Source organism: Cuculus canorus, chromosome 25 (genome assembly GCF_017976375.1).
Source record: "Cuculus canorus isolate bCucCan1 chromosome 25, bCucCan1.pri, whole genome shotgun sequence".
NCBI lineage: Eukaryota > Metazoa > Chordata > Aves > Cuculiformes > Cuculidae > Cuculus > Cuculus canorus.
The window spans coordinates 2,388,350-2,411,178 of NC_071425.1; the positions used below are offsets into that span (position 1 = coordinate 2,388,350).

At 62.1% G+C, this 22,829-nt stretch overlaps 1 protein-coding gene across 2 annotated transcripts in view; it reads left to right on the forward strand.

The window, feature by feature from the left end:
- Positions 1-22,829, forward strand: part of RARA (retinoic acid receptor alpha) — a 39,515-nt gene that overhangs the window by 15,971 nt on the left and 715 nt on the right. Inside the window, exons 1-7 of one of the 2 annotated variants that reach the window (XM_054088096.1) lie at positions 8,329-8,581; positions 17,291-17,439; positions 17,560-17,701; positions 20,574-20,734; positions 20,818-20,994; positions 21,085-21,289; positions 21,511-21,669. In XM_054088096.1, coding sequence (XP_053944071.1) covers positions 8,431-8,581; positions 17,291-17,439; positions 17,560-17,701; positions 20,574-20,734; positions 20,818-20,994; positions 21,085-21,289; positions 21,511-21,669 — 1,144 coding nt within the window. In that variant the 5' untranslated portion in view covers positions 8,329-8,430. Of the gene's footprint in view, positions 1-8,328; positions 8,582-17,290; positions 17,440-17,559; positions 17,702-20,573; positions 20,735-20,817; positions 20,995-21,084; positions 21,290-21,510; positions 21,670-22,829 lie in introns of those variants that run through there. The other variant, XM_054088095.1, reaches the window with a different exon arrangement.

The following is a 22,829-nucleotide window of genomic DNA, read 5'->3' on the forward strand; positions in this document are numbered from 1 at the left end:
GGAGAGTGTGCGAGGGGCTGCTGGGACCCCTAATGCCAAGGGAGCATGCGAGGGGGGTGCTAGGACCCCCAGTGTCAAGGGAGTGTGCAAAGCGGGGTGCTGGATCCCCCAGTGCCATGGGAGTGTGCAAAGGGGAATGCTGGGACCCCCAGTGCCAGGGGAGCGTGCAAGGGGGGTGCTGCGACCCATAATGCCAAGGGAGTGTGCAAGAGGGGTGCTGGGACCCATAATGCCAAGGGAGTGTGCAAGGGGGGTGCTGGGACCCCCAGTGCCTGGAGAGCATGTGAGGGGGGCAGGATGGGACCCCCCTGCTCCCCTAACCCACCCCAGTGATGTCGGGGGGGTCCCCCTGCTCCCCTAACCCACCCCAGTGATGTGGGGGGGGGTCTCCCAGCCACCCCATCACCCACCCTGGGGTGCCCTTCGGGGGGGCACCAGCTCTGTGCCCGGTGGGATGCGGGTGCCGGCTGCTCCCCTCCGCGTGTCCCACCTTGTGCTGCCGTTGGGGAAACTGAGGCACGAAGCGAGCGGTGCGGTGTGTGTGAATTAATTGCTGCTGGGTGGCCGCCTTCGTTAACGGCGTGTTTATACCTCGGCTATTAACAGCCCAGCTGGCTCTGGTTAGTGGCCACTTGGCCCTGGTTGGTGGCCACTTGGCCCTGGTTGGTGCTGGGGGGCTCGGCGGTGGGGTGGGGGCTGCGCTGGGTGCCCGCGGCGGCTCTTTGTTCGCCAGCGGCGCGGGGGCCGCCCGTGGGGGGGGAAGCGATGAAGGCAATCATCGCGTCTGCTCCTGATTCAATTTATCCCTGACAGCATCGTCCATCACGGCCCCCGGTAATCACCGCCAACACCGCGCCGGCAGCTGGGAGCTGGCACCCCGCTCGAGGTTCTCCCTTCATGGCGTGCCTCAGTTTCCCCCCTAAAGCCTCGCTGGGTGCCATGGCGCAGTTGCCAGACCTCTTGGCGTCGCCGGCACCGCGGCACATGGGTGCCCATACCCGTTCCTGCGCCGCGCTGGCATGGGTGCCCTGCAGCGCCCGGGAGTCGGGGTGTGGTGGGCACCCCCCAAACCCATCCCTGGCCCCCGGGGACCAGTGCAGGCCCGGGCAGGGCCACCCCTGGGGCGCTGTCCCCTGCCGGAACCGCCCCGGCGGCGGCGGTGGGACCCAGTGGGACCAGTTGAGCGACTGGGTGGTGGTGGTGGTGGTGGTGGCGGGTGGGGCGCCTCCTCCGCGCTGGCTTTGGGGCCATTCCCAGTGCGCGGCGTTCTGGGAATGGGGTGACTGTGGCGGGGGGGCGCGAACACACGCCTATTGTCCCCCCGCTTTCCCTCATACATGGGACGGAGCAGGCTGGAGGGTCCCTGGGGTGATGGCGGCCATGTGAGCCGTGCCTCAGTTTCCCTTTGGCTGCCTCAGTTTCCCTTTGGCTGCCTCAGTTTCCCCTTGGCTGCCTCCCTGGGCTATCCATGGCCGCAGGGGATGGGGGCACCACGCCTGCGCCCCCATACAGCCCTCTGAGTGCTGTGTTTGTGTAGGTCCTACACTATTTGGGGGGTGCCCCCATTCCTCTGCCCCCCCCCCAGCAGTGGGGCTGGCTGGGAAACACCAAGCTCTGCGTAGCAGTTGGGGGGTGGCTGGAGCTGGGGGGGGGATTCGGGGGGCCCCTGGTGCAGAGCCCCCCCCCCAAACACGTGTCCGGCTGCGCCGTCAGCCCGCTCGCGCCAGATGTGCTGCAGCTGTGCAGCCCCGCGGCTGATGCGGCTCCTCCTGGGGGTGCTGAGCCCCCGTGGCCGGGGGGTGCGGGGGGGGGCTGCACGGCACCCGGGGTGGGGGCTGGGAGTGGGAGTGGGGGTGCAAACACTGGGGCTGGGAGTGAGTGTGTGTGTGCACTCCCGTGTGCAACTGCTGGGGCTGTGAATGTGAGTGTGTGTGTGTGCAACCACCGGGGCTGTGAGTGTGTGTGTGTGCACGCCTGTGTGCAACTGCTGGGGCTGTGAGTGTGTGTGCACTCCTGTGTGCAGCCGCCGGGGCTGTGAGTGTGAGTGTGTGTGTACGTCTGTGTGCAACTGCTGAGGCTGTGACTCTGTGTGTGTGTGTGTCAACCGTTGGGGCTGTGAGTGTGTGTGTGTGTGTGTGTCCAGCTGTTGGGGCTGTGAGTGTCTGTGCAGCCGCTGGGGGTGTGAGTGTGTGTGTGTGCAACGCTGGGGCTGTGACTGTGAGGGGGGGGGGGTGCGCACGCCTGTGTGCAACTGCTGGGGCTGTGTGTGTGTGCACATGTCTGTGTGCAACTGCTGAGGCTGTGAGTGTGTGTGTGCAATGCTGGCGCTGTGTGTGTGTGCACACACCTGTGTGCAACTGCTGGGGCTCTGAGTGTGTGTGTGTGTGCATGCCTGTGTGCAACCACTGGGGCTCTGAGTGTGTGTTTGTGTGCACGCCTGTGTGCAACTGCTGAGGCTGTGAGTGTGTGTGCAACTGCCAGGGGTGTGAGTGTGTGTCTGCAGCTGCTGAGGCTATGAATGTGAGTGTGTGTGTAACCGCTGGGGCTGTGAGTGTGTGTGTGTGCAACGCATGAGGCTGTGAGTGTGAGTGGGGGTGTGCACGCCTGTGTGCAACCACTGGGGCTGTGAGTGTGTGCGACTGCTGAGGTTCTGAGTGTGTGTGTGTGCGCACACTGCTCTGTGCTCAGCCCCTCCTCCTCTGCTCACACGCGTGTGCTCTGTGCCCCCTCCCTATCCCTATGGGGGTTTGGTGGCCCATGGGGGGGTTTGGTGGCCCATGAGGGAGTTTGTTGCCCCGGGGGGGGGTTTTGGTGGCCCATGGGGGGGTTTTGGTGGTCCATGAGGGAGTTTATTGCCGCGGGAGGGTTTTTGGTGGCCCATGGGGGGGTTTTGGTGGTCCATGAGGGAGTTTATTGCCGCGGGAGGGTTTTTGGTGGCCCATGGGGGGTGTTTGGTGGCCCATGGGGGGTTTTGGTGGCCCATGGGGGTGTTTCGGTAGCCCAGGGGGGGGTCCTGCTGTCACCCTACCCGTTGGCTCCGGTTTCCGACGCTCCCCAGCAGCGCCTCATCATTAATGAATTAATTTTTTTAAAACATTAATGAGCAAAACGTGCTCCCGGGCAGGGAGGGGGGAGGGGGTGATGGGGGGGGACCCCCCCCCCCTCAATTCCAGCCTGGAGAAGATGGATGGATGGATCCAGGGGGGCCCCCTGTGAAAACCCAGCGCGACCCGGGGTTTTTATCACTGTCACGGGGGGAAAAAAACGGGAATTCTTGGAGTTCAAAAGCGGCTGAAGGGGATAAATGGGGTCTTTTGATGTGGGCGGGGGGGAGGGGGGGACCCTGGGGAGGGGGGGAAAGGGGGGGTGAAGGGGCCGGAGCTCAGCGCCCCCCAACCCTTAATGAACCCTGGAGCAGCCGGAGCTGGGAAGCAGCGTCGAAGCCATCCTGGACACCCCCAAAAGCCGCCTGCTCCGGCGCTGCGGGGTCCCCCCCAGTGTCCCCAATACCCCCCTGGTGTCCCCCATGTCCCCCCTGGTGTCCCCAGTAACCCCTCAGTATTCCTATGCCCCCCACTGGTGTCCCCAATGCCCCCCCCCCAGTGTCCCCAATACCCCCCTGGTGTCCCCAATACCCCCCCCCCGGTGTCCCCAATAACCCCCCAGTATCCCTATGCCCCCCACTGGTGTCCCCAATGCCCCACCGGTGTCCCCAATGTCCCCCCGGTGTCCCCCATACCCCCCCCAGTGTCCCCAATGCCCCCCCCGGTGTCCCAGTGCCCCACCAGTGTCCCCATACCACCCCTGGTGACCCCAGTGTCCCCCCCCAGTGTCCCCAATGCCCCACCGGTGTCCCCAATACCCCCCCTGCTGTCCCCCATACACCCCCTGGTGTCCCCAGTGCCCCCCTGATGTTCCCAGTGTCCCCAATGTCCCCCCCAATGTCCCCCCGGTGTCCCCAATACCCCCCACTATCCCTATACACCCCCTGGTGTCCCCAATGCTCCCCCCACTGTCCCCCCCGGTGTCCCCATACCCCCCCTGATGTCCCCAATGTCCCCCCGGTGTCCCCAGTGTCCCCCCTGGTGTCCCCATGGGCTTTGGGGCTGTGTCTCCATGTTCTTGGCAGCATCTTGTGCTTCTTGGAGCATCCACCACCCTGAGGAGTGTGGTTGGATGAGAGTGGAGGTGGTGGGGTCCCCCCACTCTGGAGGTGTCTCCAGACTGATGGTGGGACATAGTGGTGGGACAGTGGGAGATGATTATGGGACAGGATGGTGGGACAGGGTGGTGGAGCAGTGGGACATGGCGATGGGACAATGGGACATGGTGGTGGGATGATGGGACGTGGTGGTGGGACAATGGGACAGTGGGATGTGGTGATGGAATGATGGCACTTGTTGGGTCATTGCGGTGGGATAGTGGGACAAGGTGGTGGGACATGGTGGTGAGACAATGGGAATTGTTGGTGGGACGTAGTGGTTGGACATGGTGATGGGATGATGGGTCTTGGTGGTTGGACGTGGTGATAGGACGATGAGTTGTGGTTGGACATGGTGATAGGATGATGGGTTGTGGTTGAACATGGTGATGGGATGATGGGTTGTGGTTGGACGTGGTGATGGGACGATGGGTCTTGGTGGTTGGGCATAGTGATGGGATGATGGGTCTTGGTGGTTGGACATGGTGATGGGACGATGAGTTGTGGTTGGACATGGTGATGGGACGATGGGTTGTGGTTGGACATGGTGATGGGAGGATGGGTCTTAGTGGTTGGACATGGTGATGGGACGATGTGTCTTGGTGGTTGGACATGGTGATGGGATGATGAGTTGTGATTGGACGTGGTGATGGGACGATGAGTTGTGATTGGACATGGTGATGGGACGATGAGTCTTGGTGGTTGAACATGGTGATGGGATGATGGGTCTTGGTGGTTGGACATGGTGATAGGATGATGAGTCTTGGTGGTTGAACATGGTGATGGGATGATGGGTCTTGGTGGTTGGACATGGTGATAGGACGATGGGTTTTGGTGGTTGGACATGGTGATAGGATGATGGGTTGTGGTTGGACATGGTGATAGGATGATGGGTTTTGGTGGTTGGACATGGTGATGGGATGATGAGTTGTGATTGGACGTGGTGATGGGACGATGGGTCTTGGTTGCACGTGCTGCTGGAGCGCTGGGACATGGCAGTAAGACATGGCAGTAGGCTGGTGACACATGGCGATGAGACAAGACACCCGGTGGGACATCCCCATGCGTGCGGGGCTCTCCCTCGCCGCGTTCCTCTTGCCTTCCACGTTGGACCTTTGGGTTTCCCACTCTCTCTCTCTCCCCCTCCCTGGCACAGCCGTGCCACGGCCGAGCCCCGCGGTGCCACCAGCGCGCGTCCTCTCCGCCGCAGCCGCATTCTTCCCAGCGCGGGGGACCGAGTGCCAGCAGACATTTGTCATGTTCGCTGCAGGAAGTTGGAGGAGCGCTGAGCTTTTGTTCCAATCCTGCTGGCTAAGCAAAGCCTTCCACCCTCTATTAGTGGGGAACCGGGCGCTGCTGAGCCGCGCTGCGCGCACACACACGCGCACACGCGTGTGCACACGCACGCACACGCCTCCCGGCCTTTTGTAGAGTCTGTGGTGTTTGGTGTTTTCTGCCCCTTTTTTCCTCCCCGTTTCTCGTGGCGGGTGCACTGCGGGGGAGTGCATGGGGTGTATTGTGCAAAGTGTGTGTGTGTGTGTGTGCACTCTGTGTGTATGCACTGTGTGTGTGCACTGTGTGTGTGTGCACTGTGTGCACTGTATATGTGTGTATGCATTGTGTGTGTGCACTGTGTGTGTGCACTGTGTGTGTGTGCACTGTATATCTGTGTGTGCAGTGTGTAGGCACTGTGTGTGCACTGTATATCTGTGTGTGTGCACTGTGTGTGTGTGCACTGTATATCTGTGTGTGTGCACTGTGTGTGTGCACTGTGTGCACTGTATATGTGTGTATGCACTGTGTGTGCACTGTATATCTGTGTGTGTGCACTGTGTGCACTGTATATGTGTGTATGCACTGTGTGTGTGCACTGTGTGTGTGTGCACTGTGTGTGTGCACTGTATATCTGTGTATGCACTCTGTGTGTGTGCACTGTGTGTGTGTGCAGTGTGTATGCACTGTGTGTGCACTGTATATCTGTGTGTGTGCACTGTGTGTGTGTGTGCACTGTATATCTGTGTGTATGCACTGTGTGTGTGCACTGTGTGTGTGCACTGTATATCTGTGTGTGCAGTGTGTATGCACTGTGTGCACTGTATATCTGTGTGTGTGCACTGTGTGTGTGCACTGTGTGCACTGTATATGTGTGTATGCACTGTGTGTGCACTGTATATCTGTGTGTGCGCACTGTGTGTGCACTGTATATGTGTGTATGCACTGTGTGTGCACTGTGTGTGCACAGTGTGTGCACTGTATATGTGTGTGTGCACTGTGTGTACTGTGCAAAGTGTGTGTGTGCACAGTGTGTGTGCATAGGCCGTGCAGGGTGTGCACTGTGTGTGTGCAGTGTGTGTGTGCACAGCGGGGTGTGTGCGCGGTGGCGGATGTGTGCACTGTGTGTCTGTGCAGTGATGGGGGTGTGTACAGTGATGTGTGTGTGTTGAGAGTGGGTGTGTGCAGCGATGGGTGTGTGCACAGTGTGTGTGTGCAGCGATGGGTGTGTGTACAGTGATGGGTGTGTGCAGAGCGTGTGTGTGCACTGTGTGTGCGCCCTGTGTGTGCAGTGATGGGTGTGTTCGTGCACAGTCTGAGTGTGCACACTGTGTGTGTGCACGTACTGCCCTGGCTGTGTACTGCAGTTGTGAGGGTGTGTGCACACAACTCTATGTGTGTACATATTGCCATGTGCACACACTGACACGTGTGTGTGCATACACGGATGTGCGTGCGCACTGCTTTGTGTGCAAACACTGATGCGTGTGTGTGCCCTTACGTGTGTGCACGATGCCCTGTGCGTATGCACTGACACACGCGTGTGCATCCAGAGCTCTGTGAGCACATCCTGACACGCGTGTGCACCCACATGAACATTCCACGCTTGTTGCGTGTGCGGGTGTGACATCCTCCCATCCGTGTCCGGCTGTGCACACGCGTGTGCTCCCCGTGTGCACGCCGGGACTCTCCCAGGGCACACACACGTGTCAGCTTGCACACGCATAGCACATACATGAAACCACCTGCACGGGATGCAGGCAGGAACACGCATGAGCACGTGTGAACATGCATGTACACACACGTGTGATCTCACACACACACTGAGCCCCCCCCTGCAGCCGAGGGGGGGGTAGGGGGGGGCCCCGGGGTCAGCGCGGGGTCAGCTCCCCGCCGGGGTCACCCGCGGGTCACCCGCATCATTAAGCAAATGAGCCCCCCGGGCCCCCTCCCCGCCCGGCGCCGAGAGGGTTAATGCGGTGGGAGGGGCCCCGGGGGGGGGAGGGGAGGGGAGGGCAGAGCCTTCCTCCTCTCTCCCTCCTTCCTCCACTCCCTCTCACCTTCCTCCTCGTCTCCTTCCTCTCCTCCCCTTCGCCTTCCTCCTCCTCGTCTTCCTCCCTTCCTTCCTCCGCGCCTTTCTCCCGTCTTTCTCCCCTTCCTCATCTTCTCCTTTCTCCTTCTCTTCGCCTTCCTCCCTTCCTTCTCGCCTTCCTCTCCTCCCCTTCGCCTTCCTCCTTGCCTTCCTCCCTTCCTCCTCTCCTCTTTGCCTTCCTCCTCTTCCTCCTCCTCTCCTTCCTCCTCCCCTTCGCCTTCCTGCCTTCCTCCCCTCCTCCTCCCTTCCCCCTTGCCTTCCTCCTCCTCTCCTTCATCCCTGCTCTCTCACCTTCTTCCTCCTCCTCGCTTTCCTCCTCTTTCTCCTCCTCTCCTTCCTCCCCTCCTCCTCCCCTCCCCCTTGCCTTCCTCCATCTCTTTTTCCTCCTCCTCCTCTCCTTCCTCCCTGCTCTCTCGCCGCCTTCCTCCTCCTCTCCTTTCTCCTCCTCCTCTCCTTCCTCTCTCCTCTCCTCCTCCTCCTCTTATCCTTCCTCCTCCTCCTCTCCTTCCTCCTCCTCCTCCTCCTCTCCTTCCTCCTCTTCTCCTTCCTCCTCCTCCTCTCCTTCCTCCTCCTCTCCTTCCTCCTCCTCTCCTTCCTCCTATTCTCCTTCCTCCTCCTCTCCTTCCTCCTCTCCTCTCTCCTCCTCTCTCTTCCTCCCCGCTCTCTCTCGCCTTCCTCCTCCTCCTCTCCTCCTCCCCCTCGCCCTCCTCCCTGCCCCTCCCCGCCTTCCTCCCCGCCTTCCTCCCTCCTCCTCCTCCTCCTCCTGGGGCCGTGCCCGGGCCATGGCGGCTCTCGGCCGGCCCGGGGGGCTCTGTTCGGCCGGGGGAGAGCGCTGAGCGCCGCGGGGCCGCCCCCGGCCCGGGCCATGTTCGAGGGGGCGGCGGTGGCGGGGCTGCCCCCCGGGCCGTTCCTCCGCATGGAGCTGTACGGGCCGGGCCGGGGGGGGCTGCTCCCGGAGAGGGGCCCCCCGGCGCCCCCCCGCGCCCCCCGACCGCCCCCGTGGGGCTCCGCGCACTGTACGTACCGGGGGGGGGAACGGCGGGGGGGGGAGCGGGGTGCGGGGATGGGCGCAGGATGGGTGCGGAGCGCGGGGATGGGTGCAGCTCGTGGGGTGCTGAGCGTGGGGTGCGGAGCAGGATGTGGGGTGCTGAGTGCGGGGATAGGTGCAAGGATGGGTGCTGAGTGCGGGGATGGGTGCTGCTTGTAGGGTGCTGAGCATGGAGTGCGGAGCGGGATGCGGGGGGCTGAGTGCAGGAATGGGCACAGGATGGGTGCTGAGCGTGGGGATAGGCTCAAAGATGGGTGCTGAGTGCGGGGTGCTGAGTGCGGGGACGGGCACAGGATGGGTGCTGAGTGCGGGGATGGGTGCTGCTTGTAGGGTGCTGAGTGCGGGGTGCAGAGCGGGATGCGGGGGGCTGAGTGCGGGGATGGGTACAGGATGGGTGCTGAGTGCGGGGATGGGTGCTGCTCGTGGGGTGCTGAGCATGGGGTGCGGAGCGGGATGCGGGGGGCTCAGTGCGGGGATGGGCACAGGATGGGTGCTGAGCGTGGGGATAGGCTCAAAGATGGGTGCTGAGTGCGGGGATGGGTGCTGCTCGTGGGGTGCTGAGCGCGGGGTGCGGAGCACGATACGGGGGGCTGAGTGCAGGGATAGGCACAAGGATGGGTGCTGAGCATGGGGATAGGCTCAAAGATGGGTGCTGCTCGTGGGGTGCTGAGATGGTGAGGAGCAGGATGCAGGGTGCTGAGTGCGGGGATAGGCTCAAAGATGGGTGCTGAGTGCAGGGACGGGCACAGGATGGGTGCTGAGTGCAGAGGTAGGTGTAAGGATGGGTGCTGAGCGGGGGGTGCTGGGTGCGGGGTGCGGAGCGGGATGTGGGGGGCTGAGTGTGGGGATAGGCGCAAGGATGGGTGCTGCTCGTGGGGTGCTGAGTGTGGGGTGCTGAGATGGTGAGGAGCAGGATGCGGGGTGCTGGGTGCGGGGATAGGCTCAAAGATGGGTGCTGAGTGCGGGGATAGGTGCAAGGATGGGTGCTAAGTGGGGGGTGCTGAGTGCAGGGATGGGTGCTGCTCGTGGGGTGCTGAGTGCAGGGTGCTGAGATGGTGACGAGCAGGATGCGGGGTGCTGAGTGCAGGGATGGGTGCTGAGCAGGGTGCTGGGTGCGGTGCTGGGCGCATGGAATGACTGCAGAGCAGGATGCTGGGGGTTGATCCTGGGTGCGGTGCTGGGCGCAGGGAATGTCTGTGGAGTGCAGGGATAGGGTGTGAGGTGCTGAGTGCGGGGTGCTGAGTGCGGTGCTGGGTGCGTTGGGCTTGGACACGGGTGGGTGCGGTGCTGGCGGCTGATCCTGGGGTGCTGAGTGCGATGCTGGGTGCAGGATGGGTGCAGAGCGAGCAGTGCCGGGGGCTTGGTCACGAGTGGGTGCTGAGCAGGATGCGCGCTGGGCGCGGTGCTGTGCACAGGGATGGGTGCGGGGTGCAGGATGGGTGCAGGAATAAGAGCAGGATGGGGTGCTGGGTGCAGGGATGGGGTGTTGTGTATTGGGACACGAGTGGGTGCTGAGCAGGGTGCGCGCTGGGCGCGGTGATGTGCACAGGGATGGATGGGTGCTGCAGGGATGGGTGCAGGATGGGTGCAGGAATAGGAGCAGGATGGGGTGCTGGGTGTAGGGATGGGGTGTTGTGTATTTGGGTGGGTGCTGAGCGCTGATCCCAAGGTGCTGAGGTGCAGAGCGATGGGGGCTTCCCCTTGGGGGGGTGCTGAGCAGGGTGCTGGGGGCTGATCCCAGGGTGCTGAGCGCTGATCCCAGGGTGCTGAGCGCAGGGATTCGCACAGGAATGGGTGCAGAGCGATTGGTGGGGGGGCTTCCCCTTGGGGGGGGTGCTGAGCAGGGTGCTGGGGGGCTGTTCGGGGGGGGTTTTCCCAGGCTCAGCCCCCTGCTCAGCACCATCCTGCGGCTCCAGCACCCCTCTCTGCGCAGCTGCCGCCGCCTCGGCCATAAACAACCCTTGTCCTATTTCGGAGCGAGCCGGAATGGGGCCGGGATGGGGCTGAGCCGGGCGGGGTGGGGGCCCCGCGCACCCCTGCACCCCCTTTCACTCTGCGCTGCTGCCCACCCCCCCCAGGAATCAGGGTGCCCCCCCACCCCGAGGAATCGGGGTGCCCCTCCAGGAATCAGGGTGCTGCCCCCCCTCCCCCCAGGAATCGGGGTGCCCCTAGGAATCAGGGTATCCCCCCCAGGAATCAGGGTGCCCCCTCTAGGAGTTGGGGTGCCCCCCTCAGGAATCAGGGTGACCCCCTAGGAATCAGGGTGCTGCCCCTAGGAATCGGGGTGCCCCTAGGAATCAGGGTGCTGCCCCTAGGAATCGGGGTGCCCCTAGGAATCAGGGTACCCCCCCCCAGGAATCATGGTGCCCCCCCCTAGGAATCAAAGTGCCCTCTCTAGGAGTTGGGGTGCCCCCTCTAGGAATCAGGGTGCCCCCCCCAGGAATCAGGGTGCCCCCTCTAGGAGTTGGGGTGCCCCCCTCAGGAATCAGGGTGCCCCCCCAGGAATCAGGGTATCCCCCCCAGGAATCAGGGTGCTGCCCCTGGGAATCAGGGTGCCCCCCTAGGAATCAAGGTGCCCCCTCAGGAATCAGGGTATCCCCCCCAGGAATCAGGGTGCCCCCCTAGGAATTGGGGTGCCCTCCCTAGGAATCAGGGTGCTGCCCCTGGGCATCAGGGTGCCCCCCCAGGAATCAGGGTGCCTCCCACAGGAATCAGAGTGCCACTCCCCAGGAATTGGGGTGCCCCCCCTAGGAATCGGGGTTCCCCCCCAGGAATCGGGGTGCCCTCCCGGAATCAGGCTTTGTAGGACTTTCACCCCAAAAATTGCTGCGGGGCATCCTTGTAGAGCACAGGGCGGCTGCCTCGTCCCTGGGGGGGGTCAGGGAGACCCTTCTCTCCCTGTGGTTTTTTGGGGTGCCCGTGGCTGCAGCCCCCCCAGCTCTTGCTGTCCTCATTGAGGGGCCTTTGTCCGCATTGGGGGACGCCGTGGGGCAGCCGTGGGGCTCCCGACCCTTGGTTGGGGGGCGCTACCTTTGCACCCCCTCGGCAGGCAGGGACCGCATCTCCAGTGCTCTTCTTTTAGCTCAGGGCACCCCAAGTCCCCCCAGGTCTTGGGGGGGGGCATTATATCCCCCTGCACCCCAATTCCAAGGGGGAGGAGGTGCCTGGACAGCCCCCCCCCTCTTCTTTATGGGTCACTGGGGGCCATTGCCCCCCCCCTCCCCCGCACCCCAATTCCATGGGGAGCAGCAGCCTGGCTGGAACCCCTTCTTTATGGGTCACTGGGGGCTGTTGTCCCCCCTCTGCACCCCAATTCCATGGGGAGCAGCAGCCTGGCTGGAACCCCTTCTTTATGGGTCACTGGGGGCCATTGTCCCCCCTCTGCACCCCAATTCCATGGGGGAGCAGCAGCCTGGCTGGAACCCCTTCTTTATGGGTCACTGGGGGCCATTGTCCCCCCTCTGCACCCCAATTCCATGGGGGTGCAGCAGCCTGGCTGGAACCCCTTCTTTATGGGTCACTGGGGGCTGTTGTCCCCCCCCCCCGCACCCCAATTCCATGGGGAGCAGCAGCCTGGCCGGGGCCCCTTCCCGGTGGGCAGCTCCGGGTGGACGCGTGGGGCCCAGCGCAGGGTGATCGGAGGCTCTGGTCACGGTGACCGTGACCCAGCGGGTGCTGGCGGCGATCCCTGGCACGGTGCCGCGCTCCCTACGTCACGCTTTGGTGCCGTGTCTTCCCCAACCCGCGTGGTCAACCCGTGGCACGACTTCGCGCTACTGGCGTCGGAGGTGCCGTGCCTCAGTTTCCCCCTGAGACGGCTCTGGCTGCAGTTTGGGCTGTGCCTGGCAGGGCTGGCTCGGAGACGCTGGCTGCTGGCCCAGCACCGGCTGGCACTGCCGTAGCCGGCGGGATGCCGTCTCGCTGGCACGGGGTAAAGAGCTGCCCTTTTTGGGGCGCGGGGAGCCTGCCCGCTGTCGCAGCTGGGGAAACTGAGGCACAAAGCAGTTCCCAAGGGTGGTGGAGGGGCTTGCAGGACCCACCGGCTGGGGAAACTGAGGCACAAAGCTGTTCCCAAGGGTGATGGAGGGGCTTGCAGAACCCACCGGCTGGGGAAACTGAGGCACAAAGCCGTTCCCAAGGGTGGTGGAGGGGCTTGCAGGACCCACCGGTGATGTAGGCGCCCCATGTGCATCCCTGTGCTACTGAGGGCTTTGTGGGGTGCTATGGGGGTCTTGCGGGGTGCTGAGGGGTCTTGATGGGGGGGTCCGTGGACTTGGGTTGTGCATCAACACCAGGCACAGGGTGGCCTCACCATTGGCTCGTGTTGGCCGTGCTCCGTCCGTGGATGTGGGTCTGTGTGCTGCTGGGGGGTTTGTGGGGTGCTGAGGGGGTCTTGAAGACTTGTGGGGTGCTGAGGAGTTCTTGGAGACTTTGTGGGGTGCTGTGGGATTCTTGGAGACTTTGTAGGGTGCTGAGGGGGTCTTGAGAGGTCCGTGGAGTTGCGTTGTGTGTCAACACAGGGTGGTCCCACCATTGGCTCGTGTTGGCCGTGCTTCGTCCGTGGATGTGGGTCCGTGTGCTGCTGGGGAATTTGTGGGGTGCTGAGGGGTTCTCAGGGGATTTGTGGGGTGCTGATGGGGTCTTGAGGACTTTGTGGGGTGCTGCGGGGTTCTCGGGGGGTCCATGGGGTTGGGTTGTGAGTGGACAATGGCTCTGCATCGGTGCGCGTTAGCTGTGCTCTGTCCATGGGTGTGGGTCCGTGAGCTGCTGGAGAATTTGTGGGGTTCTCAGGGACTTTGTGGGGTGCTGTGGGGTTCTTGGAGACTTTGTGGGGTTCTTGGGGACTTTGTGGGGTGCTGTGGGCGTCTCAGAGAGGGGTCCGTGGAGCTGGGTTGTGCGTCAACACCAGGCACAGGGTGGTCCCACCATTGGCTCGTGTTGGCCGTGCTCCGTCCGTGGATGTGGGTCCGTGTGCTGCTGCGGGGTTTGTGGGGTGCTGAGAGGTTCTCAGGGGATTTGTGGGGTGCTGAGGGGGTCTTGAGGACTTTGTGGGGTGCTGTGGGGGTCTCGAGAGGTCCGTGCGGTTGGGTTGTGAGTGGACAATGGCTCTGCCATCGGTGCGCGTTAGCTGTGCTCCGTCCGTGGGTGTGGGTCCGTGAGCTGCTGGAGAATTTGTGGGGTTCTCAGGGACTTTGTGGGGTTCTTGGGGACTTTGTGGGGTGCTGTGGGGGTCTCAGGGGGTCCGTGGGGTTGGGTTGTGCGTCAACACCAGGCACAGGGTGGCCCCACCATTGGCTCATGTTGGCCGTGCTCCGTCCATGGGTGTGGGTCCGTGTTCTGCTGCGGGGTTTGTGGGGTGCTGAGAGGTTCCCGGGGACTTTGTGGGGTGCTGAGGGGTTCTCGAGGGCTTTGTGGGGTGCTGATGGAGTCTCGAGCGGGGTGTCTGTGGGGTTGGGTTGTGCATCAACCCCAGGCACAGGATGGCCCAATGCTCCATCTATGGATGAGGGTCCATGTCCTACTGGGAGCTTTGTGGGGTGCTGAGGGGTTCCTGGGGGCTTTGTGGGGTGCTGAATGGGTCTCGATGGCCTTGTGGGGTGCTGAGGGGTTCTGGGGGGGGGTCCATGGCGTTGAGACACCGGGCACAGGGTGGCCGTGCCATCGCCTCGTGTTGGCCGTGCTCCGTCACCCGGTGCCGCGGCACATGGGTGAGTTGGGGACCCCAGACCCCAACCGTCCCGGGTGCTCCGTGGGCACCCCACGATTTGCATCCTTGCCCCCTTCCTTTGCTCCCCCAGAGGCGCAGGAATTCGAGGCGCATGGCATCTGACGGTCGCTCCCCCTGTGCCGCTTGGCACCACCGCAGCTCCCGTTCCGGATACGAGCACCCCGGCTTTGGCCCTTACGCCATGGCCGGTTGTTGGCGGGGGTGGCAGCTTTGGTGGGGGGGGGGGGACGACTCCGGGGTCCCCCTCAGGGATGTTGGCACACGATGTGATGCCGCGAGCTGTTTCCCACGCCGGGGCGGGTGTCGGGGTGCCGCGGGGTCCCTCGGCGCGGGCAGGAAGCGGCTGGCGCGGGCGGGGGCGGCGGCGCGTTGGGTTCGCCCGGGGATGCTGGTGGAGCATCTGGTTTGCAGCTGGGCTTCGCTTCCTCCGAACAGGGGGGGACGATGCGCGGATCCCTCCTCTTCCAGGAGGAGAGATGGAGTTGGGGGGGAAGGAAGGAAGGAACCCCCCCCTGGAATCTGTGTCCTCAATGTCCCCACTTGGCCCCTCGTTCGCCCGACGCGACAGATTTGCACCCATCCTGTTCGCTCAGCACCTATGGGTGCTCCTTTGTGCCGTAAAGGAGGGGTGAGGGGCACCCAGGCCTGACACCACCATGAGGGGCACCCAGACCAGCGGTTGCGCCAACAGCTCCGTCTCATCCCGGTGGCACCGTGAATCCCTTTGCGGTGGTAGGGGATTCCCGCGGTGTTGGCGCAGTCGGGGATGCCGGTGTGCGCCGGCGCGGGGAGGGGGGGACCCAAATCCCCTTCCTCCCCCCCCCTCCCACCTCCCCTGCACCCAACACATCAAACTCTTGTCAAAGCGGCATTTGGGGAGTGCGGCTCTCCACGAGGAAGTTCTTAAATTATATAAAAGAGGCGATAAATTATAGACGACGTTCGCTCCGTCACTTTAATGGCTCCGCTCCCTCGAGTGGCGGCTGTGATTTATTCAGTGCCGCTCGGGAAAGCGCTGCCCGCCTGGCTCGCCTCCCGCCCCGCACGCTCACCTCCGCACCCCACCTGCCCAAATCCCACCTTGCACGCTCGCCTCCTGGCCCAAACGCTGCCTTTTGCACCCCACACGCTGCCTTTTGCACCCCACATGCTCACCTCTGCTCCCCACATGCTCAAATCCCACCTTGCACGCTCACCTCCGCACCCCACGTGCCCAAATCCCACCTTGCACTCTCACCTCCTGCCCCACACGTTCCCTTTTGCACCCCACACGCTCACCTCTGCACCCCACATGCTCAAATCCCACCTTGTACACTCACCTCCTGCCCCACACACTGCCTTTTGCACCCCACATGCTCACCTCCGCACCCCACCTGCCCAAATCCCACCTTGCACGCTCACCTCCTGCCCCACACACTGCCTTTTGCACCCCACATGCTCACCTCTGCACCCCACATGCCCAAATCCCACCTTGCACACTCACCTCCTACCCCACACGCTCCCTTTTGCACCCCACATGCTCACCTCTGCACCCCACGTGCCCAAATCCCACCCTGCACGCTTGCCTTTGCACCCCAAACACTTGCCTCCTGCCCTGCACACTCATGTCCTGCACACTCGTTTCTCACCCTGCACTGCATGCTGGCCTCTGCGCTTGCACACTCACATTCTGCCCTGCACGCTCTCATTCTGACTTGCACACACTCCTCTGCGCTTGCACACACATTCTGCCCTGCGTGCTTGCCTCCACGCTTGGCCTTTTTGCTTCTGCGCCTTGCACGCTCACATTCTACCCTGTGTGCTCTCATTCTGCCCTACACTCACCACTGTGCCTTGCACACTCGCGTTCTGCCCTGCACGCTTGCCTCTGCCTTGCATGTTTGCATTCTGCTGTGCACCCTCCCCTCTGTGCTTTGCACGCTCACATTCTGCCCTGCACTCTCCCCTCTGTGCTTTGCACGCCTGCTGGGACACAAGCATTGTGTGTGACTTTGTCCCTGTTGTCCCCAATCCCTCTCCCCATGGCTTTAGTGAGTGGATGGGGGGCACAGCTGAGTTGGGGACCCCCACCCTTTATCCAGCTCCCCCAGATTTTGTGGGGGGAAACCCTTTGGAGAGGCCCTTTTTGGGGTGCAGGGAGTAGGGGGGGGGGGCCGGGCTGGGCTTTTAATATCCTGTTTGACTGGTTCGCTTGGCTCCGCTGCAGAAAAACATTCGCAAACATCCCGGAGGAGATGGGGAGCGCTTAACCCCTTCCTGCCTGCACCCCACGCTGCGCCGGGGATGGGGGGGGGCCACGCTCATCTTGGGTGGCTCAGGCAGCACCCAAAGGTCCGGGGGAGGGGAGGGGTGGCATTGGGGGTGCAGGGTGTGCTCCTAGAGGACAGACGGGGAGGGATGCCTCATGTGTTTTTGGGGTGTGAGGGGCGCTGGCTGTGTCCCTAACGCTGGTGATGCTTGTGGGAAGGATGGGCAGCGATGTGGGGTGCAGGGGGGGTGCTGCAGCACCTGTACCCCCGCCCCCAGCGGGGCTGCGCCTTTAACTCTGGGGTGCTGCGTGCACCCCCACAGCGTGCTGCATCGTCCCCCCATCCCTTGTGCCACGACTGTGCCGCGCTGGCCCCGCAGACGCCGTCGGTGCAGAGTGGGGGGGGGCTTTGGGGATCCCATCTTTTTTTTTATCCTGTTCTTTTTTTTTAACATTTTTTTTTGTCTGCTTGAATTCCACATCGTCTCCGTGGCCTGGAAATGTCAAGTTGCATCTTCCCAACTCGTGTTTTCTCCCCGTCAGCCTCGTACGACCCAGTCCTGTGGGGATGGGGATGGGGATGCTCTGGGGGGGGTGGACCACTGTCCGGCGAGCGCATCCCTATGGAGAAGTGCAGGGCAGGGGATCCCCCATGGGACTTTTGGGGGGTTATTTCTGAGAACCTTCTGCTTTCCCTGCAGCCGTGGAGACGCAGAGCACCAGCTCGGAGGAGATCGTGCCCAGCCCACCCTCGCCACCGCCCCTGCCCCGCATCTACAAACCCTGTTTCGTCTGCCAGGATAAATCCTCGGGGTACCACTACGGGGTGAGCGCCTGCGAGGGATGCAAGGTGAGAGCTGAGGGGGTCCCATCCCCGCGGAGATGGGGTGGGGGGACGATGACACATGGATACTGTCCCCCTGGGGGTCCCCCCAAGCTGGGCACTGAGCCGGACACGCGGGGTCCGTAGGGGTTTTTCCGCCGCAGCATCCAGAAGAACATGGTGTACACGTGCCACCGGGACAAGAACTGCATCATCAATAAGGTGACGCGTAACCGGTGCCAGTACTGCCGCCTCCAGAAGTGCTTCGAAGTCGGAATGTCCAAAGAGTGTGAGTGTGGCCGGAAACGGGAGAGGAGGATGGGGTGGGAATGAAGCGGGGATGGGGAAGAGGGTGGGATGGGATGGGATGGGATGGGATGGGGGCGGAGGGGGGTGGGAAAGGGGATGGGGATGGGGATGGGAATGGGGATGGGGATGGGAATGGGAATGGGAATGAGGATGGGGATGGGAGTAGGAATGGGGATGGGGATGGGAATGGGAATGGGAATGGGAATGAGGATGGGGATGAGGATGGGAGTGGGAATGGGAATGGGGATGGGAATGGGAATGGGAATGGGAATGGGGATGGGAATGGGAATAGGAATGGGGAAGGGCATAGGAATTGAGATGGGAATGGGAATGGGAATGGGGATGAGGATGGGAATGGGGTGGGGATGGGAATGGAAATGGGAATGGGAATGGGAATGAGGATGGGAATTGGAATGGGAATGGGGATGAGGATAGGGATGGGAATGGGAATGGGGATAGGGATGGGGATGAGGATGGGAATTGGGATGAGGATGGGAATGGGGATGAGGATGGGAATGGAGATGGGGATGGGAATGGGAATGGGAATGGGAATGGGGATGGGGATGGGGATGGGAGTAGGGATGGGGATGGGGATGAGGATGGGGATAGGAATGGGAATGGGGATGAGGATAGAGATGGGAATGGGAATGGGGATAGGGATGGGGATGAGGATAGGAATGGGAATGGGGATGAGGATAGGGATGGGAATGGGGATAGGGATGGGGATGAGGATGGGAATGGGAATGGGGATGAGGATAGGAATGGGGATGGGAATGGGAATGGGGATGAGAATGGGAATGGGGATGAGGATAGGAATAGGAATGGGAATGGGGATGAGAATGGGAATGAGGATAGGAATGGGAATGGGGATGGGAATGGGGATGAGGATAGGAATGGGAATGGGGACAGGGATGAGGATGGGAATGGGCATGGGCATGGGAATAGGGATGAGGGTGAGATGGGGATGGGATGAGAATGGGGATGGGAACGGGAATGGGGATGGGAACGGGAATGGGGATGGGCATGGGAATAGGGATGAGGATGAGAATGGGGATGGGCGTGAGAATAGGGATGAGGAAAGGATGAGGATGAGATGGGGGTGGGGATGGGGATGGGAATGGGCATGGGACTAGGGATGAGGATGAGATGGGGGTGGGGATTGGAATGGGGATGGGATATGAATGGGGATGGGATGGAGATGAGGCTGGGATGGTGATGGAGATAGAGATGGGATGAGGATGCCCAGCCTGTGTGCAGCCGGGGGGTCCTGGGCGCAGTGGACCATCCCAACAGCTCCCCCCTCTCCAACCCGGCGAGGCCCTGGGGGGTGCCGGGGGCCCCCCTGGATTTGTGTCACGGCCCAGCCGTTGCCCAGGCAACGCGTGATTGATGATGTCAGAGATAAATGACGCTGACGGGGCCTCCTGGCGTCTGCATGCCAGTTGTCATGGTGCCCGGCCGTACCCCCCGCGCGCTGACCGCGGGCGACGGCTGCTGGGGCGCAGCTGCCTCCCTGCATCCTGCCCCATCTGCCCACCTCTCGGGGGCCCCCGAACCCCCCGGGGGGGGCTGACGGATGCCGAGGGGGGCTGAGCAGCGCCAGGACTGGGGCTCAGCATCCCGGGGGCTGCAGCTCCCCCTGCACCCGGAGGGGGGGGTCCCCCGACACCCTCAGCCCGCGGAGTCTGATCCGCATAAGTGCTGCTCCCCTCCTGCTGCCGCTCCCGCCATGAGCGCGGTGGCTCAGCTGCCATTTTCTCTCCCGGGGTGTTTTCTCCGCTGTGTCGGCTTTGCAGAGCAGAGCTGAGCACTGTCCCCATGGCCGGGGGGGGTGGGACCCTCTGCAGGTGTTGTGTCACCCCCTAATTACCTCCTAATGGGCTGCTGGGATGGCCCACTGCGCCCAGACCCCCCGGTTGCACCCAGGCAGGGCATCCCCATTCCATCCTCTTCTCCATCCCGTCCCATTCCCATTCATCTCCATTCCCATCCCATCTCCATCCCATCTCATCCCAATTCCATCCTCTTCTCTATCCTCTTCTCCATCCCAGTCCCATCCTCTTCTCCATCTTCTTCTTCATCCCATCCCATCCTCTTCTCCATCTCCATCCTCTTCTCCATCTCCATTCCATCCTCTTCCCCATCTCCATCCCATCTCATCTCATCCTCTTCTCCAATCCCATCCCATTCTTTTCTCCATTCTCTTCTCCATTCTCTTTTCCATCCTCTTCTCCATCCCCATCCCATCTCATCACATCCTCTTCTCCATCCCCATCCCATCTCCATCCTCTTCTCCATCCCATCCCATCCCATCCCATCCCATCCCATCCCATCCCATCCCATCCCATCCCATCCCATCCTTTTCTCCATCCCCATACCATCTCCATCCCATTCCCATCTCCATTCCGAGCTCCATTCCTGTCTCCATCCCATCCCATCTCCTCCCATCCCATCCTCTTCTCCATCCCACCCCACCCCATCCCATCCCATCCCATCCCATCCCATCCCATCCCATCCCATCCTTTTCCCCATCCCATCCCATCCCATCCCATCCCATCCCATCCCATCCCATCCTCTTCTCCTTCCCCATACCATCTCCATCCCATTCCCATCTCCATTCCCGTCTCCATCCCATCCAATCTCCTCCCATCCCATCCTCTTCTCCATCCCATCCCATCCCATCCCATCCCATCTCCATCCCCTCCCCATCTCATCTGCCCATTTGTCGCTGTGGCTGATCCCGGGGCAGTGGGTTCTCCATCCCACCCCAGCAGGACAGAGCGTGGTGGGGCCACCTCCCCCCGGCAGGGTGGCAGTGGGGTTGGGTGACGCTGACCCTGCTGTCCCCACAGCCGTCCGCAATGACCGGAACAAGAAGAAGAAGGATGTGCCGAAGCCGGAATGCTCGGAGAGCTACATCATCACCCCCGAGGTGGAGGAGCTCATCGAGAAGGTGCGCAAAGCCCACCAGGAGACCTTCCCTGCCCTCTGCCAGCTTGGCAAATACACTACGGTGAGTGCCGGGGGGTCCCGGTGGGGCTGGGGAGGGTGGAAGCCCCCCAAGGTGTGCCCTCAACCCCACACGTCGCACTGCAGAACAACAGCTCGGAGCAGCGGGTCTCGCTGGACATCGACCTGTGGGACAAGTTCAGTGAGTTGTCCACCAAATGCATCATCAAGACGGTGGAGTTTGCCAAGCAGCTCCCCGGCTTCACCACGCTCACCATCGCAGACCAGATCACCCTCCTCAAAGCCGCCTGCCTCGACATCCTGGTGAGAGCAGGGACGGGCTGGGGACAGGGCTGGCAATTAGGAGGGGACACCAAGCGCTGATGGCCTCCATCTCTTGTCGTCCCCATCAAGATCCTGCGGATCTGCACGCGCTACACGCCGGAGCAGGACACCATGACCTTCTCAGATGGGTTGACGCTGAACCGCACGCAGATGCACAACGCCGGCTTTGGACCCCTCACCGACCTGGTCTTCGCCTTCGCCAACCAGCTGCTGCCGCTGGAGATGGACGACGCCGAGACGGGGCTGCTCAGCGCCATCTGCCTCATCTGCGGAGGTGAGGGACAAGGGGGACACCTTGGCCACAGCCCCAACTTTGTGTCTTGTCCCCTTCCCAAACAGCCAACCAAGAAAGCCCCAGATGGTGCCGTTCGCTGCTGCACAACCATCCTGGTGTCCCCTCTTGGGATGTGGTGCTGTATCCATGTCCGTGGTGGGACGAGGAGGACAACGGGACGTGTGTTGCCCCTCCTGTAACCACTGTCTGCCCCTCTCCAGACCGCCAGGACCTGGAGCAGCCGGACAAAGTGGACAAGCTGCAGGAGCCACTGCTGGAGGCGCTGAAGATCTACGTGAGGAAGAGGAGGCCCAACAGGCCCCACATGTTCCCCAAGATGCTCATGAAGATCACAGATCTCCGCAGCATCAGCGCTAAGGGTGAGCGGTGGGATGGAGGCGGATGTCCTTGGGGAGCGTCTAGGGGAGCGTCCCTTTGACCTGACGTTAGCGGTTCGGCCTAGATTGCTCGTCCTTCTCCGGGACAGAGCCACCTCTGGAAGGGATGAGGGAGGAGACACCCACAGTTGGGTCTAGGACAACTCTGCCTGGCCAATTGTCCACTGGGACAACTCTCCATGGGGAGTACCACATCCTAACGCTCCCGTTGGAGAGCTATCCTCCTCGTGGAGTCTGTGGAGAGTTGGCCACCACCAACAGTTGGCCACCACCAAGAGTTGGCCATGGAGAGTTGGCCATGGAGAGTTGGCCACCACCAAGAGTTGGCCATGGAGAGTTGTCTTTCTGCCCACAGCACCGCATCCTCCAGGGATGGTGGGGCAGGGACGGAGCCGTGTCCTCTGTCCTCGGCACCCTGGGAGGAGCAGATCTAGGGGTGCTGGTTTGGGGCTACTGGTTTGGGGGTACCAGTTTAGGGGCTACTGGTTTGAGGATACTCGTTTGGGGGTGCTGGTTTGGGGGTACTGGTTTGGGAGTGCCCGTTTGGGGGTACCAGTTTAGGGGTGCCAGTTTAGGGGTACCAGTTTGGGGGTGCTGGTTTGCGGGTACCAATTTAGGGCTGCTGGTTTGAGGATACTAGTTTCGGGGTGCCAGTTTGGGAGTGCTGGTTGGGGGGTACCAGTTTGGAGATGCTGTTTTGGGGGTACCAGTTCAGGGGCTGCTGGTTTGGGGATACTGGTTTGGGGGTGCCCGTTTGGGGATACTGGTTTAGTGGTGCCGGTTTGAGGGTACCAGTTTAGGGGTGCTGGTTTGAGGGTACCGGTTTAGGGCTGCTGGCTTGAGGATACTGGTTTGGGAGTGCTGGTTTAGGGGTGCCAGTTTGGGGGAACCAGTTTAGGGGTACCAGTTTAGGGGTGCCAGTTTGGGGATACCAGTTTAGAGGTGCCAGTTTAGGGGTGCCAGTTTGGGGGTGCTGGTTTGGGGATACTAGTTTAGGGGTACCAGATTAGGGGTGCCAGTTTGCAGGTACCAGTTTAGGGGTGCCAGTTTGGGGGTACCAGTTTAGGGCTGCTGATTAGAGGATGCTAGTGTGGGGACACTAGTTCAGGGGCTGCTGGTTTGGGGATACTGGTTTGGGGGTG